This window comes from Cyrtonyx montezumae, unplaced genomic scaffold (genome assembly GCF_038088225.1).
Source record: "Cyrtonyx montezumae isolate F1298 unplaced genomic scaffold, pur_monq_1.0 scaffold_3, whole genome shotgun sequence".
Lineage (NCBI taxonomy): Eukaryota > Metazoa > Chordata > Aves > Galliformes > Odontophoridae > Cyrtonyx > Cyrtonyx montezumae.
Genome location: NW_027072034.1, coordinates 46,186,717 through 46,207,320, shown reverse-complemented (window position 1 = coordinate 46,207,320; position 20,604 = coordinate 46,186,717). Strand labels below are relative to the sequence as shown.

General features: G+C 43.7%; 3 protein-coding genes across 3 annotated transcripts in view; 2 read left to right on the top strand and 1 right to left on the bottom strand.

Annotated features, from left to right (window-relative positions):
• LOC136051374 (uncharacterized) overlaps nucleotides 1–20,604 on the bottom strand; it is a 397,884-nt gene that overhangs the window by 242,557 nt on the left and 134,723 nt on the right. The window lies entirely within an intron of this gene.
• The window catches only part of RPS6KA3 (ribosomal protein S6 kinase A3), a 162,601-nt gene that overhangs the window by 84,542 nt on the left and 57,455 nt on the right, over nucleotides 1–20,604 (top strand). The window lies entirely within an intron of this gene.
• MAP7D2 (MAP7 domain containing 2) overlaps nucleotides 14,572–20,604 on the top strand; it is a 74,138-nt gene continuing 68,105 nt past the window's right edge. Inside the window, exon 1 of the mRNA XM_065741433.1 lies at nucleotides 14,572–14,738. Within this exon, the coding sequence (XP_065597505.1) occupies nucleotides 14,696–14,738 (43 nt within the window). The 5' untranslated portion in view covers nucleotides 14,572–14,695. The remainder of the gene's footprint in view (nucleotides 14,739–20,604) is intronic.

Genomic DNA, 20,604 nt, shown 5'->3' with positions numbered 1-20,604 from the left:
CATTAAGGCCTGTGAGGTTAGGCGAAGGTGTGGGCAAGGCTGTTTAGAGGCATCCACCCACAGTGGCAATCATTTGGAGCAAAAAGTTAATTTACCCAAACTGGAAGCCAATGAAAATGTGTATTCTTCCTTTGTATTTACATTTTAGTCTTTCAATAAAACTTGGCTATCAGATGCATGCAGAAGATGGGATGTGTTCTTCCCCTTTATAGGCTGCTTGTGCAGCTTGGCAAAGTGCTGCTAGATGTAGCACAGTGGGAAGATGGCTTTGGACAGTGTGTTTTGAAGAACTACCTTTTTGGGGCTGTGAAGTAAAGGCTGGGTGTATTTCAGATCCCTATTCAAAGCTGCCTGTGGGTGTACAATGCATGCATCCTTGCAGAGTCAAGGTGCAATCCACTGAGCAGTCCCCAAACTGGACAAAATGTGTGCAGAGGGTTCTGAGCCCTATCAGCACAGTTAGGTACCTTAGGAAAGCAATTGTTTCACAAATCTGTTTTTAAGCGAGGCCGCTTCCTCTGTTCATTTTACGTTAGAGCCAGCCAAGCTGAAGAAGTAGTTCATGGTGAGGCAAGAGGAGTGATGGGACTATGATGGAGGGCTGTTGTAAACCAGTATGATCTCTAAAGACTGAGGAAAACCATTGCCATTGTTTTCTGAGTCATAGAGCTGTATTGGTTGGAAGAGACCTGGGCTGCTCATCCAACCTCCTATGCAAAGGATGTCCCCTTAGAGCCTGTGCTGTCCTTCTGCTTTCTAAATGTGTCCATTGACCAAGGTATTACATCTGCGGGCAACATGGTCCAAGGTTTTATCACTTTCATGGTTTAAAGGAAGTAATTATTTCCTTAAAAAATAATAGGATTTTTTGTTGTTGTCCAAGTTATACATGTTGCCTCTAATTCCTCCCAAGTGCACTATGGAGAAGAGTCTGAATCTCTCTTTTCTCCTCCCGCTCAATTATGTGGATGCAGACAAGAGTAAAATTCCCCCACAGCATTCTTTGCTACAGGCTGAACACTGCCCAGTCTCTGAGCCTCTCATCAGTGCCATGTGCTCCAGTCCCTGTGCAAATCTTGTTCATCTTTTGTTGTTCTTGCTCATTTATTTCATAGACTCACAGAATCATTAAGGTTGGAGAAAACCTTTAAGATCATCCAGTCCAACCATCCACCTGCCACCAATATTGTCCACTAATCCATGTCCCTCAGTGCTGCATCTCCACGGTGACTGCCATCTCTCTGGGCAGCCTGTGCCACTGCCTCACCACTCTTTCTGAGAAGTTTTTCTCAGTATTCAACCTGACTCACCCCTAGCACAACTTGATGCCATTCCCTTTCATCCTAACTTCTACCGAAGGAAGGTGGAAATAGATATAAGATAGTGGCATGCTACAAATATGTTGGGAAAAGCACTTTCTCAGCAGTCTATGAGCTGCTCCAGATCTGCCGCAGGGAAGTGATACTCATCTAAAAACTGAAAGCGTGTAAACTGGGCAGAGTTGTAAGAAATAAGCATTTGAAATGAGCCCAAAAATGGGCACGGTATTTTACATTCAGTCTCAACAATATCGTTCATGAAGTGTTAAACATGTATGTGGTGTATGATTTTAAAGAGTGCTGGTAATTATTCTTCCTCTAATTGCAGTACCATATGGTATGGCTATCTCTTCTCTCATCTTACATCAGAAGACGTGAGGTGCTTTCAAGAGCAGTACTGGTGGGCCACTATGTATTAATTTCACACTCAGATACGCCAGCCTCTACTTTCCTCTCCCCCTCTTCGCTGACCTAGAAGGGCCTAACTTTCTGCTCCACACCCCACAGTACTGTTCCTTATTTAATCTGGATGCCAACGCCATCATTTGAAAATGAATATGCAGCTTTGAAGCATGTTATCAATCTAATACTTCACTTTACCAGCGGGAGTGTAACTTTAGTCAGCTGCATTTGTAGAGGCTGAGCATTGCCTGAAGTTTCTAAAGCACTCACTGTTCCCCAGCCTGCTCAGGGTGTTCTGTACAGATTGCCTTTATGTTCTGAAGCTGAGTCTCAGGTTTCCCTGGAAGGTTTGTCCGTGATTGAGTCTCTGGAGCACCCGTTCTCTCTGGATCACAGGACTGAAACTTGGCTCCAAGAATCAGAGAACTCCTGGTGATCAATTCCCTGTTAGAGATGGTGACTGAGTGATTGTCTCAGTGCAGGAGTTGTATGAAGTTACAAAAGTGAATATACAAGATGGGTAGGTACTGCCAAACGTGTATACCTTCACTTTTTTCCTTCTTCAGACTAGCTCTCATCTTCAGATCAATCAAATGTGCCTGTGAAAACTGCACCCCCAGACATTGATGTTGGTTACTCATATCCATGGATACACTGACCTGAAAATATTTTTTGGAAGGAGGGAGCAGAAGGAACTGCACAATTCTCATGTTTCTTGGACTGCCTGTGAATCATTTCTGAAGAAGTTTCATCTCTGTAGTTTTGAAACTGATTTTGTTAGTAGCCATTAACTTAGCTGGGAGAAGAAATGAGATCCAGACTGTCACTTCACATTCCTGAGGCAAATAAACAGCCTTTCACAAGAAGACCATTATTACATGCGCTGGTACCTTCAGCTTTGTTTGTCCCTTTGGGTCTGTGGTGATGAGACAAGGAGAAATGGTTTCAAATTAAAAGAGGGGAGATTTGGGTTGGGAATGAGGAAGTTTTTTACAGTAAGGGTGGTGGCAGTAGAACAGGTTGCTCAGAGATGTGGTGGATGCTCTGACACTTGGAGACGCTCAAGGATGGGCTGCACAGGGCTCTGAGCACCCTGATAGAGCTCTAAGTGTTCCTGCTCTTTGCAGGGGAGTTGGACCAGATGGCCTTTAAGGGTCAACTCAAACTGCTCTATGGTTCTACGTAGGTGTTTCAGTATACCCTTGGGTACTTCCCTTCTAGGATCTCCTACTGAGGTTGCTTGGCATCTTGCCTTTAGATAGAGAATTAGACTAACTGAGGCAGGAAAGCACTGCTGCAGATCATCCAGCCCAACGCCCCTGTTTAAATCAGGGTCAGCTGTTCAGTTTGCCCAGAGAAGGATGTTTAATTGTTCTATCAGCAGTAGAACAAAAAACAAAACAAAAATCCTTCTATCTACGTGAGTTTTTCTGTAACTCTGCCTGCTACCTCTTATCCTTTCACCAGACAATTCTGAGAAGAATCTGTCCCTATCTTCTTCACTCCCCACACCACATAGCAGATACTGATAAACACTGATAAAATCCCCTTAAGCCTTCTTTTCTTCAAGCTAAACAATCCATGTTCTCTCAGCCTCTCCTTTTATGTCAGATGCTCCAGTTTCTTAACCATCTCTGTGGCCCCTCATTGGACTCACTCCAGTATGTCCGTATCCTCCTTCTACGAGAGAATCCAGAGCACTTCAGTTGTCCCACTCTGGTGCTGAGGGCATCACCGCTCTTGACCTGCTGGCAGTGCTCCGCCTAAAGCAGCTTGGGATGCCACTGGGCTTCTTTGCCACAAAGGCACATTGTTCATCAACTTGTCCACGAGGATTTTCCAGGTCCTTTTCTATAAAGCTGGTCAGCCCCCAGCCTGTACACGTGCAGGAGTTTATTACTCCTCAGACACAGCACCTGGCATCTCAGACACAGCACCTGGCATTTCTGTTTGCTGAATGCCATGAGGATTCTGTTGACCAGTTTCTTCAGCTTGTTGAGGTCCCTTTGAATGACAGCACACCCATCTGATGTATCGACTGCTCCCAGTATCATCACCTGCAAATTTGTTAAGACTGTCTCATCATCCAGGTCATTAATGAGGACTCTGGGAGGTGCTGACTCCTGAGTACACTACTAGTGACTGGCCTCCAGCTGGACCTCATGCCACTGGTCATGACCTTTTGAGCCTGGCAGTTTGGTTAGCTTTCAGCCAACCCTACTGTCCTTTTATCTAGTCTGTATTTTGTCAGCTTGTCTGTGAGGATGTTATGAGAGACAGTGCTGAAGGTTTTGCTCAAGCCAATGTAAATAAACATCTACTGGCCTCCCTTCTTTCACCGTGCCACTCACATCGTCTCATCATACTGGAGGTATGATCTCCACTTTGTAAATCAATTCTGACTACTCCCAAACATCTCAGTATGTTTTGAAATCTTTTCTGGGAGGATTTACAACATCACCTTCTCAGGAACTAACATGAGGCCATCTTCCCTGTACCGTCTTGAATACTCATTTTTGCCTTTCTTGAAAATTGGAGTGCTCTCAGGAACCTGTCCTGACTGCGGTCATCCTTCAGAGAATAGCAAAAGTGGCTTCACAGTGACATCAGCCTCCGTGCGTGTGAGTGTGCTGGGTGCATCACATCAGGTAGCATCTGGTTCTAGTTTCTTGTAGCACACCTACTCTGATCCTCTTCTCGGGAGATATTAAGTCTCTGGTGAAACCTATAATATTGAATCTAAAGAAAAATCTGAAACAAAAGGAAAAAATCAGATGTGTAGACCATATGTATATATACTACCCTCTGTGGATGTTTGTATGTTTTAATTAAAAACAAACCAAAAAACCAATCACCTCACACCTCTAGACAAGGACAAGCAAATTACAGTGTTTCTCTGAGTGTGGTAAAACAAGTTCTGCTAGTGGTGACACATGTAAATCCTGTTGCTATAAATGACCTTATTGTCATTTGCCTGCGATTATAGAAATCCCTATAGAAACTCTCATTAGCATGGCAACTTGCCTCTTGCAAGTATTAACAAAAACCCATTTTTTAGATCCAAAGTATGGAGGTCAAATCAGCTCACCCCCTTTTGAAACATTTCTCTTCTGTACCATCCGGTATTTCTGGGATAGAAGTCTGCGGCCGCACAAATATTCAAAGAAGTAGGAAACCAATTCCTTCATAGGCCTAGTTTCTTCAATTTCCTCTGCTTCAGAGGATGATCTAAAATTCATTTACTGAGGATAGAATAATAATTTCACAATTATCTTCTATTGAGATTTAAACATTGTTGCTCCTATGTGCTTTATTCCCAAGTAATAAAAGTTAGGACAGTGCATGGATTTAGAGGAAAACGATAGTCTTCAACATCTCATTACAAAGCAAGAAAAACATGATGCAATTGAGAAAAAGGTGTTTCCTGTATCATGTAGCACGGGAAACTACTGGGCTGAGATGTTATAGAGCCAATGTAGTTCACAGCAAAATGCGTCTAACTATACCAAAGTATTTCCCACAGAGCAAAGAGGGCAGATAATGCTTTGAAAATAGAAGGCCAAAGACAAACTACTAATTTAGGTTCTTTTTGTTTCAGTTGTGGTAGGGGAACAGCTGAGTCTATGGTTGCATTTTGATGAGGCATGGAACTATGTCATCTAAGCCAGAAAGATGAGTGGCTATCATGGCAAGGGAGTGAGGGGTATGTGGCTTGAATGCCCTTCCTTAGCTGAAGTTTCTTGCTGCAGTTCTATCATTTCCATAAAGTGGGTTGATGAGAGGTGTTGTCTCAGTTACATAACTCACCAAGGTGTTTCCCATCTGTAAAATTGTCCCTTTCCAAGCAGGCTAGGTGACAATCTTCTGCCACCATTCATGAGATAGAACAAGTTAATAAACAGTTTGTTTTAATAATAAGGTCCTAATAGTAAGACATCATAAAGACCTAGGACCTGCTGCAAGGTCTGGTTGGAAGGCACCTCTTGAGGTTATCATCTTTGAACTAGATAAGTTCAGCACGTCCTTATGCTCCTCCTGGCCTTTCCTGAGTCTTGAAAAGGTGACAAACGTTCCTCCATCCCTCAGTTGTACTGCTTGGCTACCTTCTTGTTTATCCTGATGTCCATCCTGAGCCTCCCACACCATATACAGCAGCAGTTCCTCTTTCTTAGAGTAGGTGGTACTAGCAGGAAGAGTTTGGGTCTGTCACTTTTATAATAATCCTTCAATCAGTTCAAAATTTTTATTACATCAATTCTTAGCTTCTCTTTTACCAAACTAAGTCCAGCCTCTCCTCCATAGCTTTCTTATAAGATCTCCACTGAACTCTCCAGTTAACATCCCTCTTGACAAGAGGTATCCAAAACTGAACATGGTGTTTCAGGTATGGCCTCACCAGTACCAAGTAGAGATGATCAGTAAGGTTCCTTGGATGTAATGGCCATGCTTCTAATATATCCTGGTGTACAGCTTCTTTTACAAGAGCAAGTTGAGTGCTCACTTTCAATCCAGGGCACACTGTAACCCTCAGGACTATTACCCAGTCCTTCCCAGCATGTTCCCATCCAGGGGATTACTCAAGGTCTCTGTCCAATCCTTGAGGTTCTCAGGGTCCTTCTGGGCTGAACTTTCCATTTTCCCTTATTTAGTGCTATCTGCAGATCTGCTGGGAATGAATTCTGCACTGCAGTCACGTTGTCAATAAAGGCATGAATATGGGTGCCAATATGGACTCCAGGGAACTTTGCTAATTAACAGCCACATGTTGACTTATTGACTGCTGTCCTTACAGGCCAGTGATCCACACAACTTTCAGCTCATCTAAAAGTCTGTTTTTTCAGTCCATCTTTCTTCAGTTTCCAAAGAGGAAGGCTGGCACTGTTGTACTGAACAGCATACTGCAATCAAGGTACACTACACCCACCACTCTCCCCTTGCCCATAGAGCCAGTCATTTTATTGTATTAAGCTGGTCATACAGGACTTATTTTCCATGACTGACTACCCCTGACTGTGTGTTCCATGTCTTTTAAACTGACTGAACTGAAAGTGACTACTTTAAAGCTCCCCGAGCCATTCTCCTTGCCTCTTTCAGAGACTGGCAGTGGTGTCACAATCATGCCCACAAGATCAGGAAGGCCACCCAGCAGCTTGTGGGGGAAACCCAATGGATCTGAACAGATGCTGTTTCTCTAGTGTCTAAGTAGGTCCTCCCCTGCTGGCTGCCCATTTCTTGTCCCATGCAGGCACAATGGAAGTAGTTTATTGCTCTGAAGGTGGTAGACAAATAGACACTGAGTAATTTAGATTTTTCACTGGGATCAACTGTCACTATGAGCCTATTTTCCTTGAACTTGCTTTTCCAATTAGCACTCCACAGAATCTCTCGTGTTCCTATCAGTCCTCAGCAATTCCAGCTGGGTTTTTGGCCTCCCTGATTGTGACTCTAAGTACCTAACACTGCTTTTACATGCTTGTTATGCTGCCTGCCCTCGTTTCTGCCTTTGCTCTGATCTGTTCTTATGTGCTAATTCACTGAGAAGCTCAGCAGGTAGCCATGCAGACCTCCTGAAACTCCCAGGCTTCCTGCATGACAAGACAGTTTGTTACTGAGCTCTCTTTAAACCTCCCTCAGAAACCCACCCATCCTCTTCACAGTAGCTCTGCTGAGGATAGAGACTGTCAGTGCCTGAGCAAGGTCCTTTTTGCTTCTCCCAAGTCCAGGGTCTCTACTGATCACCTTCCAGCCTTCTGTTCAGCTCCAAGCTCCAGGACTCCTTCTCAGATACATCAGCTTCAGCAAAGAGCACCCTTTGCATCTAAAACAGGTAAGGATTTTATTTGTTGCTTTTAAAGCATTAAATAGCGGTTTAAGTTTGAAAACATAATTTCACATTTCACATGAGAAATCTATAAACTTATTTAGAAAACAATAATAAAAATACTTTACTGAAGAATCACTGAGAGCTTATAGCACACAAGAGAGTCTAAGGGTTGGATTTTGGCAGGGATGGAGATCTCTATCACGTCATTTTGAAAAGAAGTATCTTGAGTAGTGGTACAAACTGGGAAGAGGTCAAGCCTCCAGCCTAGAGGATTTACCCATTTCTAGATGTGCTCACAGGGGTCTCTATGCTACAGTAACAAGAAAAATGTAAGAGCACTATGAAAATCTTGCTATTATATGGCCAGAAGAAATACAAGTGCTCATACAGAGGACAGTTTTTCTTGCTGTTACAAGTAAGTCATTTCTATTATATTTGAATGAAATGGATTAAAATTAAATTCTGAAATGACAGTGTTCCCATTGAACAGAAATTCCCATCTCTAAGATCAAAACTTTCCCTACCAGTTGAGCAAATTGATTATTTTTTTAATTTGATCTTGAAGGTAGAGTAAGTGGCTTCTCTTGTCATTATCACAAATAAATTTTAAAAACTTTGAACAGTCTAACATGAAGCAGAAATTAAAAAGTAAGACTGACAGATTGCAAGATATTTAGTTGAAATGTAATTTGATATGATTTTCAAGACAAAAAATAAAAAAGAAAGATGAAATTGTCGAAGATCTGGAATTCAGAAAATACAGTAAATGACTGTGAAAACGTTATGGATTTGGTACAGTGCCTTAAGTTATTTTTGTAGAATCTGTAATCCCGATTTAACTCTCTGGCAACTATCAGATCTTTTTATTTCATTTTTGGATCTCTTTTATGTCAGCTACAGAGGACTTAAAATTGTATTCATGAAGATTTACAGATGGCATTCACTATGTTTGCTTAGTTACAGCTACTGTATACTTCAAACCTAGAGGAAGCAGCACGATCCATGAATTGCTGGATTTGTAGCCAGGAAGAAAATTGATCCTTAGCTGTGTGAGAGTAGTTCTTCACCCATAGAATTAAGGTAAGTTAATGTTTGATTAACATCTGATGTTCACTCAAGTTCTGAAAGGTACAACCACCTAAATACACCTCTCTGAAACTTACATAAAATCATTTTACCTTTTTGATGATATATTTCAGATTTCCTTGCTGATTGTTTATGCATTATAAACCAAAGTTGTTTCTGTTCAGAGACAGATTGTGTGATTTGTTGTAACCGTGTTGGAGTTAGTAGAGCTCAGCCTGAGGATCCATTTCATTCCTGATGAGCAAGTTTTGTCAATAAAACCCTCCCCCTCTGGTGTTTAAATGTTCAGTATAATATTCTATACTCATTGATTTGAGGCTTAGCTATCTTTTTTCAAATACCACTTGATTCAAAAATATTGATCTCATTTTAATCACTAGGAGACCTTCAGACTGGATCTATAGGCATATTCTGATTTATCGTGCTTTGAAGCACTGAGACCAATGCTGTGGTTGTGCTGTTTTAATGCACCAGGTCATGTGGATGAATACAACCGCTGGGCTGTGGAAACTAAGAATGAGAACTGATAATAAAAGTAAATAAAACCCTCATCTCTTGCAATATTCTTTGTCCCACTTTTAGCAGAAGCCCTCAGAATTAAACACCCGTGTCCCTACACTGGGTATGTATTAGGTGTATTTGAACCAATCTTTTTCTCAGTGCATCTGGCTCTGTGATGTATTCCCAACAGGTAAAAATTCAGCAGTTTTGAAAGCAAGCCTAACCCATGCCGATTTCTATCCTCTTACTAAGTCTATCCCAGCATTATCTTACTGACAGCAGTCGGAAAGGATGAGCACTGGGCTTTTTTGTTGTATGCAGAGAAGTGTTCCTGGAGCACCCAAATAGTTTCCAGTACTGCTCAGGAATAAATGTCACGGACACACCCAGTCTGCGTTCAAAAGTTCTGCATCCCTACCATGGTCCTAACTTCCCTTCAAGATGACTCATTTAGAATCATAGCATCATTCCATTTGGAAAAGACCTCTAAGATCACCTAGTCCAACCACCCGCCTACCACCAATATTGCCCACTAACCATGTCCCTAACTACTACATCTACCCTTTCCTTAAAGACATCCAGGGATGGTGACTTCACCCCCTCCCCAGGCAACCTGTTCCAAATGTGCTTTTATGGGATGCTATTTTAATAAAAAATGTAAAACAAAATAAATTCTCCACTGACTGTTCGCCATTCAATGCAGTATAATTATTATTTGATGATAACTAAACTTAATTAGTTTAACACTATTTTGAGCATTCAATCAGAGTAGAAGTATCTTAGGATTTGATGTTCCATAACCTTGAGGATGGCTCACTGTCACACAGATGCAGATCAGTTCCTGTCCACACACAGCCACCCCCTGTATGAATAGATGCACTGCTGGGGGAAAGAGTGCTCCTTTTCCTGGCAAAGCACGCTGGTGCAGTTAGACAAAAATACTACAAATAACTGCAGGCAAATATCAATCACTTCAGCAGGTGGTGAAGAGAAACATAAAATATAAAATGCGTTTCTATGGCTGCAGGGCAGACATTCCTTCCTTCCCCAGCATGGCTTATCTTCCCCTGCCTCTCCAAGCAAATGTGATGACTGTGTCACATCCTGTTAGAGCATGAAAAGAAAGCAGTGTTTGCCTTTTCTGTGCCTAATACTGCAGTAAGGAACCTTTAATTTAATCTCAGAATCAAAAGTAAACCAAAATGCATCTAAATCTAGCTTGTTTGCTCCCCAATGATACCTGGCCACTATTTTGCAAAGCAGTTAATAACAGAGCTCTTGCAATTCATGGCTCATGTTGTTTTGAATCTGGAGGAGAACAGGTACTGGGCAGTAAACAAGGATGGGCTTTTTTTAGGGTGAAAAGGAGGAATTACATGTATCATCCTTTCAATGAAACACTGATGGAAAAATATATATATTCCATTTAAATCAGGTGTGAAAGGTTTGTGCTGCATTCCACTGCGCTCAGTAAAGCAGCGTGCGTAGGCAGGTCTGTGTTCATACATGACTTAAAATGCCTGTGCCATCAGTAAACAACACGGGACAGGGTGATGGGAGAAGTTATCTCTCTGTGCTTTCACTTATTTTTGTGCACCACTAGCGTCAAGCTCTTCCAGGTCAAACAGCTCCATCTGAACTTCAAAAGGTGCCATAAACATGTGATGCCAGTGAGAGCATGCTCCTGTGACAAGGCACACGGGGACTGTGCAACATCACATACAGCATGGGCTATTAAGGTAGGAGATCTGTGATTTAGCATAATGTGGGGTTTCTTCAAGTCTGTATTTTCACGTGGAGAACTAATACACTTTCAGAGAGCCAAATGCCAAAGACAAAGCAATCTATTATGATTCATCCTACAAATTATTTTAACATTAGGGTGACGTTATTCATTGAATGACACTTCCTAGCTATGTGAGTATTTAAAAATAAAGCAGACAGCTATAGCTCAAGCTTCACCAGATTGAGCCACGTGCTGGTCCTGCTCCTGAACTGGGGGAACTTGAAAGGTAGTGTAATTCCTGCAGGTATTCTGCCCTTGGCTTCTCAGGAACAGCGAGACAAATGGAAGTAGAAGCCATTTCACCAGGTCACAGTGGTTCTTTAAAAATACAGCTGTATTTTTAAAAACATTCAGAACTGAAAGCAGAAGTCCTTTAAGAAATACCACCCTTCAGAAGTGTGTTTTTTGAAAGAGAACACCATTTTCCTGTTGATAAGTAGCTCCGAGATTGACACAACCAGGACAATTCATAGAAAGGTTCAAAAGACTGGGGAAAAAAAAAAAAAAGATATTCTCTATGATCATACTTCATGTAAGTTGATTAATCATTCAACAGTCAGGAATAACTATAATTAACTATACCTGTCACCTGTCTTTGGTTTCTTATACAAGTGTTACAACTCTCTTTTTTAGCTTCCCAGATGTGTTTTGACTTTCTCAGAGGACACCAAGTTATCCAACAAAGAGGAGTAACTGTCTTTAGGTGAATTTGTACTACCTGCAATAAGACTTTGGTGCAAGCACTCAATTTAATTCAGAAGTTGTAAGAGATGAGGCATTACCAATGAGGCATTAGACCTCTGGGAGCTTTAGAAAGAAAAGGAGAATTTTGAAGCTAGAGCAGGCAAACACTGCTTTGGAGACCTGGATTTTACATCTCTGACATGCAGCTTTTGAGTGATGCTGGGTTGGTTGATTGAAAATGGCAGAATAGAGCAGAAACTCAGAAGATGGGTAGTGTGGGAGATTTGGCTGTTTTGCTCAAGGCTCATCATTCTGTGTCCCCTTAGGAGCAATCCTAGGAAGAGATGGATTTTGTTGCATAGATACAACCATAAGATACAAGAAAAAAAAAAACAGAAAAAAAAAAAAGAAAAGCAGCACCTCTTTTGATAGATTTTACTTTAATGTTTGCTAAGGAGGTAAAATTAACAGTCCTGCCAGCTGCCTCCTGCCTACATCTTTAAGGTCTTTCCTTTACCTTTCTACAGATCTACTCTTGTGTTTTTCCCAACCCTAGACCCATCTGTGCCTTCGTAGCTCACGTATGAATATCCAGACAAACCTGTTTAAACACAGCACCTGCCAAAAACATGTAGTCATTTCTAAAAATTTCTAAAAGAAAAAAAATAGAGGTCACCATCAGATATTAAAGTCAGAAGATTCAGGATAGAAAGCAAAAGAAGACTGAATCCAAAGAGTGGAGAAAGTTCCACCCCAGACAGATTGTATGTAAGAGGCAGATGACTGCACCTACTACATTCAAATCAGGTCATTCCAACCTACTCTGATCAGTCCTCCACTCGTGCTGAAATAGGTAGCTCAAAATGGACCTCCTTTGTTGTTTGGTGACTGCATGGATTTGGGATTTCTTTAGAGCCTGGTTTTGCTCCCAGTAGCACTTTTTTTCCTGTAAGCATACACAACAGTTGTCAGAAAGAGGATATCATGTTTGCAACCATGAACAGGGAGGAGGAGAGGCATCCAAAAACTAGACTACAAAGTTGAAGATAGAAAGAAAAAGGCTACGATGCATAGAAGGAGACCTTACAAATGTTTTCCACAAAAGCAACCCAGTATATTATTGATTTTAACAGAAAGAACATGACATACCATAAAAGAAATAAAAAATGCTTTAAAGTAAAACCATCCAGAACAAGCATTACCAGAGTTTCAGTTAAGGAAGGAGCAAGGAGCTATTTTCCAGCTGTAGTACCCGACATGGCATCCCCTAGTCTGTGCTGTGGACAGCTCCTGCAGCACAGTATGACTCGTGGTGGGGAGCTGATGGCTCAACAACCTGCCAGCCCCAGCACATAAAGGAGTTAACAAGCAACTGCGGGCACTCCAGATCCATTGCCTTCTGTTATTTCTTCCCCTTGTGTTAAATATGATAATAGCACTACTTTGACTTAGAAAGAGAAAGATGTGTTAAAGATAATTCATTAATGCTTGAAGGAGCTAAAATGATGACATGAGAGTACCGTAGGAAAGTCATCAAGGAAATTAATGAACCTGCCTTCGAGGCAGGGTTTGAAGAATGTACAATAAAGATGACATGAAAGGTTCCGCTTTACATGATGAAAATGAACACAAACACTGAAGAACTATATATTAATTAAAAACCATCCTTTGCACTGAATGAGGAAGGAGTCTTGGGAAAAAAATAGTGAAGGTGATTTGAAGACTGAATCGCATCACATAACTTACAGTGCTTAAGAAGAGCTTTTTACTTTTGCTCCTTTATTCTTTTCACTATAGCTTTCTTTTCTCTAGAAATCTCTTCTTTTTCATCACACAGCTCTCAGGCTGAATGTTGTCCAGGTTCTGAGCAGCCATCAGAGACATTATGGCAGAGGAGACTATGTATGTCTCCATGGGACATGCTGAAGGGCTTCACAACTGGTTGGCAACCAAGCATGAGCCAGCTCATACTCCCCAGGGCACATCCTCCTGTGGCCCTGCCCAAAACACTACACCAGCCCCTGCTCCTGCCCAAATATCCCAGCAGTTGCCCTTACATCCACACCTATAGCTTCATGGCTACATTTCTCCATCCCTGTCCCTTGTATCCCCCACATCTTCCTAATTCCCAGTCCTGCAAATGCATCTCATTTCCTTTCACTCAACACCAAGCACATGCACTTTGCACTGAAATTTGCACTGGTTAAGCTCCCTGGTGCGGTGTGCACACCCAAACACGGGAACAAAACTTGAATGCGTAGAAGAAAAAGAAAGAAAAATGTTCATTTCCTCAAGGGCCTGTTATTGACTATGGTCTGAATTTTCAGCTGGATGGGAATATAATGGGGACATAGCTGCTGAACAGTTTTTGTCTGTAATGTGGGCTCGGAAAGTGCTTTCAGGCAGAGAGCAGCTGTTTGACCACCAATGTTCCAGTATTTCCAAAAGCTGAGATGGCATGAACACAATAAATCTGTAAGCAGTGAGTTAGAATTTCTAGGCCTTTTTGACCATTAGCACATAAACTTAGGAGAAAATTCCTTCCAGTACTTGAAGGGAGCTTACAGGTCTAAAGGGGAGCAGTTTTTTACACGGTCTGAAAGCGACAGGACAAGGGCGAATGGCTTTAAACTAAAAAAGAGGAGCTAGGTTCGATGTTAGGAGGAAATTCTTTACTCAGGGGGCAGTGAAACTCTGCCACATCTGCCCAGAGAAGCTGTGGCGCCCCATCCCTGGAGGCACTCAAGGCCAGGCTGGATGGGGCCCTGGGCAGCCTGAGCTGGTGGGGGCAGTCCTGCCCACCGCAGGGGTTGGGGCTGCGGGCGAGCTTAGCGGTCTCTTCCAACCCAGCCGTCCTGCGATTGTATGAAAACACAATACCCCACCCGCAGACCCGAACAAAGACGCGGACCCCCAGCTCGGCGGGGGCGGAGCGGCGGCAGCAGCACCTGGCGGGGCGGGAACCGCCGCCGAGCGGCACCAAGCAGCCGCCTCCGCGCCCAGTCGAGTCAGGTGCCGCGGGACGGGCAGTGCGCCTGTGCGGCGCGGGGTGAAGCACCGAGCCGAGTCGGCGGGGCCGCCGGTGGGAGGAAGATGGCGGAGCCGGGGGCGGTGCGGGGCTCCCCGCGGGCGGCAGGTAAGCGCGGCGCGGCTCCGCCGGGTGCCCGGCACGGCGGCGCAGGTGCGGGCTGCGTGGTGCGGCTCGCGTTGGCCACGGGGCAGCTTTTGTGCGGCGGGACGGCTGCGTGCGCGGCTGCGGTTTCCCCGACCGCTGGCGGTGCCGCCGGGGAGGGAGACGGCTAAAATAGGGAGCGATGCGTAAAGCTAATTCTGTGCGGTGCCTGGGCCTGCCTGCGGTGGTTGGCCGAGGCGGGCGGCGAACTGGTTGGGCTGGTACAGAGCGGGGTGCCTACCGCGGGCAGGCGCGGCTCTGAGAGGTGCTTCCCGCCGCTGCGGGCCGGCACGGTGCCTGGGCTGCGAGCTGTGGGATCTGGGGAGACCGCTGGGACCACAGGATGCGGGGCAAGGCTCGGGGCGCGGGGCACCGTCACGTTTAAGCGTATGGGAGCGCATCGGATGGAGTAATGACGGTGACCGCCTTGGCTCGGCGTGTGATGAAGGGATGGGCTTGTACCCTATTCTGCTGGTACGGGGCCTGTTCTTTGTGGGGAGCAATCCGTAACATGGGCGTAAAGGGAGCTAATTTCCTTTCTGTCCTGTGCTAGGGTGACTTCTAAAAGCTGCGCAGTTGCTTTGGGAGATAAGTACTGTTAGCCTGAATGTGCTGGGTGGGAAGCTGGATCCGAGACTTGAACTGCTCCGAGGTCACCCTGTGTCAGAGCCAGGGCTGGAGACAGCAGTGCCCCTGCTTCTTCTGCCCATCACTGCCACGTGTGAGGTGGCCGTCTACCTCTAGCCCTCAGGTCATCTGTCACTTGGGAGAACAGCTAACGCTGAGAATTTGTATTTCCAGTTTCTCCCCCGCTCTAAAGTGGAAGTCTTCCCTGTTAACGGAGTGTTTTTTTTCTTGTGCTTTCCTATTTGTGCCTTATAACTTCAGAGATTCATTATACCCTGCAGAGAAGGACCTGGGTGTCCTGGTGGATGACAGGTTGACCATGAGCCAGCAGTGTGCTCTGGTGGCCAAGAGGGCCAACGGCATTCTGGGGCGCATTAAAAAAGAGTTGCCAGCAGGTCAAGGGAGGTGATCCTCCCCCTCTACTCTGCCCTGGTGAGGCCTCATCTGGAGTACTGTGTCCAGTTCTGGGCTCCCCAGTACAAAAAAGACAGGGATCTCCAGGAAAGAGTCCAGCGCAGGGCCACAAAGATGGTGAAGGGCGTGGAGGATCTTCCCTATGAAGAAAAGCTAAGTGAACTGGGTCTCTTTAGCCTTGAGAAAAGAAGACTGAGAGGGAACCTGATACAGGTTTATAAATATCTGAGGTGTGGAGGACAAAGTGGCGAGGCCAGACTCTTTTCAGCAGTGTGTGGAGACAGAACAAGGGGGAATGGACAGAAACTGCAGCACAGGAGGTTCCTCATGAATATGTGCAAGAACTTCTTTATGGTGAGGGTGACGGAGCACTGGCACAGGCTGCACAGGGGGGTTATGGAGTCTCCTTCTCTGGAGATGATTCAAGACCCGCCTGGGCGCCTACCTGTGTGACCTGGTGTAGGGAACCTGCTTTGGCAGGGGGGTTGGACTCAATGATCTCTTGAGGTCCCTTCCAACCCCTACAGTTCTGTGATTCTGTGATTATACAGACCATTTTTTGCTCCCTGTATGAAAGTGAGAACCCATAGAAAATATGATGTAACTGACGATGGTATCAAATGGGGTGTGTGCTGTGGGACAGGCACTAGGCAGGTGTTGTCACATGGTCCAGTGTCTAAGCACTTTGCTATGAAGTGCCTTCAGCCCTGCCTGTTATTTTATTTGTACCAGCTGATAGAAGATAGCGTATGATGTGCTGGGGAAGAGTTGCCAGTGTGTGCTTGGGGTGTTTCACAGACAGCAGCATGGACTAGATCTGCCAAAATCCAGCTGAAATGAACACACTGCATTAAGGGAATTGTTTGCATCTTCTGGCTGCTAGGGAGGAGACTTGTTTGATAGTTTATAACGCTTCAAAAGGAGCAAAGTTCTGGGACACAAGCAATTGATAGTTGTGGGGCTCTTCCCTTGGCTGAAAATATGAGCCATGCAGCAAACAGCAGAGATGCTACAGTCTGAGAAGGCATTGCAGGAGTGTTTTGGTAAGGGAAGGCAAAGCGCTAGGTGACACCAAGCTGTGGGTGTTATTGCTGCTACCATCTGTAGTAACAGTAATGCAGTAATGACTAAATAGCATTTGAAGGACAAGCTGCTCAATACTGAATTACTAATCTTCCCTTTTGCTACCTGGTGAAATTTGCTTAATATGTCTTCTAAGAGACCGAAGTACTGAGAGCTTTGGTTTGCAAAGCCAAATGTGTTCTTTTCTTCTTATAAAAGACTTTGGTCAGCCCTAAGAGGATTTAAGAGAAAGCTATATGTCCTGTCAACTCAGACTGCAAATTGTAAGCCAGTGTGTGAAAGGAATACATAGATGTATTTCTTTCAAAGTACTGTGTGTTTTTTCCTTCTTAAGAGCAGTGCTTTTCCAGCTGATTTCTTTAAGCCATTTTTTCGTAAGGATATTTACCTCTAGGTTTCATTGATATGCTGCTCACTGTGTGACATTACCTTTTGCAAGTGCTGGTTTTAGTTCAGAGCAGTTGAGTACTCCATGTACTCTCAAGGTTAGTGTTTTACTGTTTTAAAATATCATAACACTGAACAGTATCTGTTGATCAAAAAACAGAGGTCATTGCCTTTACACACTAAGTTTTGTTAAATTGCAATGGAGAAGAACATAGGAAAAACATCTTGCCTTTGCACTGAAAGTGTGTGGAAGTAAAAGGATGGTGTGTTGCTTGAAATGCGTGTGGTAGGACCTGGAAACTTCATAGTGTTTGCAAGGTGCTGCTGAGTAGCATCACATAGCTTTGGTGGCCACAGCACAGAATGAAAACAGGGATGTTTTTTGTTTTTAATATGAACTAATCATTTCTGGGTAGGCTAGTTGAAGGAACATATAGTTATTTCATGTAAATGAAACTGTATATCCTACACATTGATCCTGCATGAAGCATGGTGGAATAAGACATGTTTTCCTCTCATGAATAAATAAAGTACAATTATAGCTTTATTAGTTATGGGTCTTCTAGTGTGTGTGGAACAAAAACAGCAAGGGAAATCCTTTTAATATCTTCCTCTTATCTGTCGTTCATTTACTAATGTATTTTAGGTCTTTAGAAAAGTAAGAGCAAGTCTTTTAATTCTGGATGGTTCTTAAGGTGTTGAGGTAATAAAAAATATTTAGTCTTGTGTATTTTCCCCTGCAGCTCCAGTTTCCTTAGCCAGCCCTTATGAATGGGGTTTTTCACCAGCCCCTGACAGACTTTGCAGCTTTCAGCCCCACACTGATGCCTGGCTGAAGCTGCCCAGCAGATTTGGGAAGCAGCTGTTAGCAGTTTAAGTCCTACCTCTACCTATATGGTGTAGGTGAGATAAACAGCTCAGAGAGTGGTGAGGCAGTGGCACAGGCTGCTCAGGGAGGTGGTGGAGTCATGGTCCCTGGAGATGTTCAAGAACTGTGTGGATGTGGCACTGAGGGACATGGTTAGTGGGCATGGTGTGATGGACTGCATGATCTTAGTGGTCTTTTCCAACCTTGATGATTCTATGAGAGAAATATCAGGAAATTAATGCAAACTGTGTTAACGCTGGCTGTGTTGAATAACAAGTAGCTCAAGTCATCTTCCTGCTTCCCATCCTTCTCTTCTAGCTGGCTCTCACAGTTGCTCTCAGCCAGATAACTTCTTGTTAGTCTTCTGAGGTTTGTGCATCATCTGCATCCTGCTTAACCCAGCTCTCTAAGTTGGGGTGCAACGACTTGGGTCTGCAAATCTCTTAAAGATAAATATGTTGCCTGTCCAGCCTTAACCTTCCTGTGAATCTCTCACTATGGCTGAGAGAAGAATTTGGGTAGCATTTTTAATATAACTGTAGCCAGGTGAGGTTACTGCAGTAATGGAAAGCAAAGTTCTTTCAGTGCTGCAGTGTATTTCTTTATGATGCTTATATTAATTTCTGAGTTATTTTGCCGTACTTGACTGGTGTTTGGTATTTTACAACTTGATGTATTACCTATGTGCTTTTCTGTGATTGAAAGCAGTGCATGTAAGGATATAGAATGTGCTAGTATCCCCTTGTACTTGTGTTCAAACAGCTGAGTTAGTGCTCGTTCAGCCACGCAGTGCTTTGCCTATCAAACTGATTGAAACAGCAGCAGGAAATCTTGTTTGAACAGAGATATCTTCCACTGTGTGACATTACCCTTGCTGACTTTAGGTGTGGTTTTTTAAACACCTTCCTCTGTGTTTTATCTCCACAATGGTGAATAGTGCTGATGTGTGGGGGTGTGAAGAAGGGAGGTAAATAGATTCCCACTGTGTGAAAACTATCTTAAGAGCAAGCTGAAAAAAAAAAAAGGAAAGAAATGCAAGATGGCTGTTTTCTTGTTTAAAATAGTGTAACACACCTGTCACTTCGTGCCTGCCATACAAACAGTAGATACACTTTTTTTTGTCTTGTTTGTACTGAGCTCCTAAAACCGTAACAGCTGGCTCTCTGCCCATCTGAGTGCTGCAAGGATCTGAGCAAAGTATTTACTGTCCCAAGTAAACAGTGGTCAAAGTGTTCCAGATAGAGTTGCTTTTGAATCACATGCTGTGTTCTGTGCGTGTACTTGCATAATGCATACACATCTCAGGCTTTCTGTAGATGTAACGTAATAATATATTGAAATGTCTGATGGTTGCATCTTAGTTTTCCTCTTCATTTTCTTCCTCTAACTCTTTTATGATCCACATTAATCACTTTTCTCCTTAACTATTTAAATAATAAATTATATTAATATTATCTCCTCTGTGATGTGAAATCTTGTCAAATGTGTGGTTTTATTTACTGTACTGTTTGCATATCTTTGCTTACTGAATGCCAGATCAAACTGCTTAGAAACACAAACCCTGGGGGCACTGGTTTCCTAATTTGCACCCAAGTATCTGGAGGTTTGTGCTGCTGCCCCAGTGTGTGTGTTGCCTCTTCCCTGACCAGCGGGAAGCAAACTGTCCCCATGAAGTTGAGGTGCTGCAATGAAACGTCTGCATTGTTGTGATCAATACAGTGTTCCTGTGACCTTTGGATTATCATTGGGCACACTGGGTGCAGGCCACTCTTCGCCCTTTGGGCCTGCAGTGTTGCTGCCTCAGGGCAGCTCCTTGCCTGCAGGTGACTCTGCTTCCAGCAGCATCTCACAGAGCCATGGGGGCTGGAAGGGACCTGTGGAGTTCATTGAGTCCATCCCCTTGCAGAAGTAGGTTTCCCTACACTGGTCATGCAGCAAAGCATCCAGGCAGGTCTTGAATGTCTTCAGGGGAGGAGATTCCACCACCTCTCTGGGTAGCCTGCTTCAGGGCTCCGTCACCCTCACTGTGAAGAATTTCTTCCGCATGTTCCAATGGAGATTCCTGTGTTGCAGCTTGTGCCCGTTGCCCCTTGTTCTGTCACTGCACAACACCGAAAAGAGCCTGGCCCCACCCTCTTGACTTCCAACCATTCGATATTTATAAGCATTTATAAGATCCCCTCTCAGCCTTCTCCATGATGAACAGTCTCAGCTCTCTCAGCCTTTCCCCATGAGTGAGACACTTCAGACTGATGTTTTACTGTTAATATGCGAACTGATGTTTCACTGTTAATAAATATGCAATATGGAAAATGCAGCTTTCTGTATATCAGAGCAACACGTGTGCTTCTAACATTTGAGGTATTTTGAGAACTATAGTGTTAATGTGAATTTCTTGTGATTCAACAGAGTCTGCTTCTTCTGCTTCACATCATTCACCTTTGCTGAACT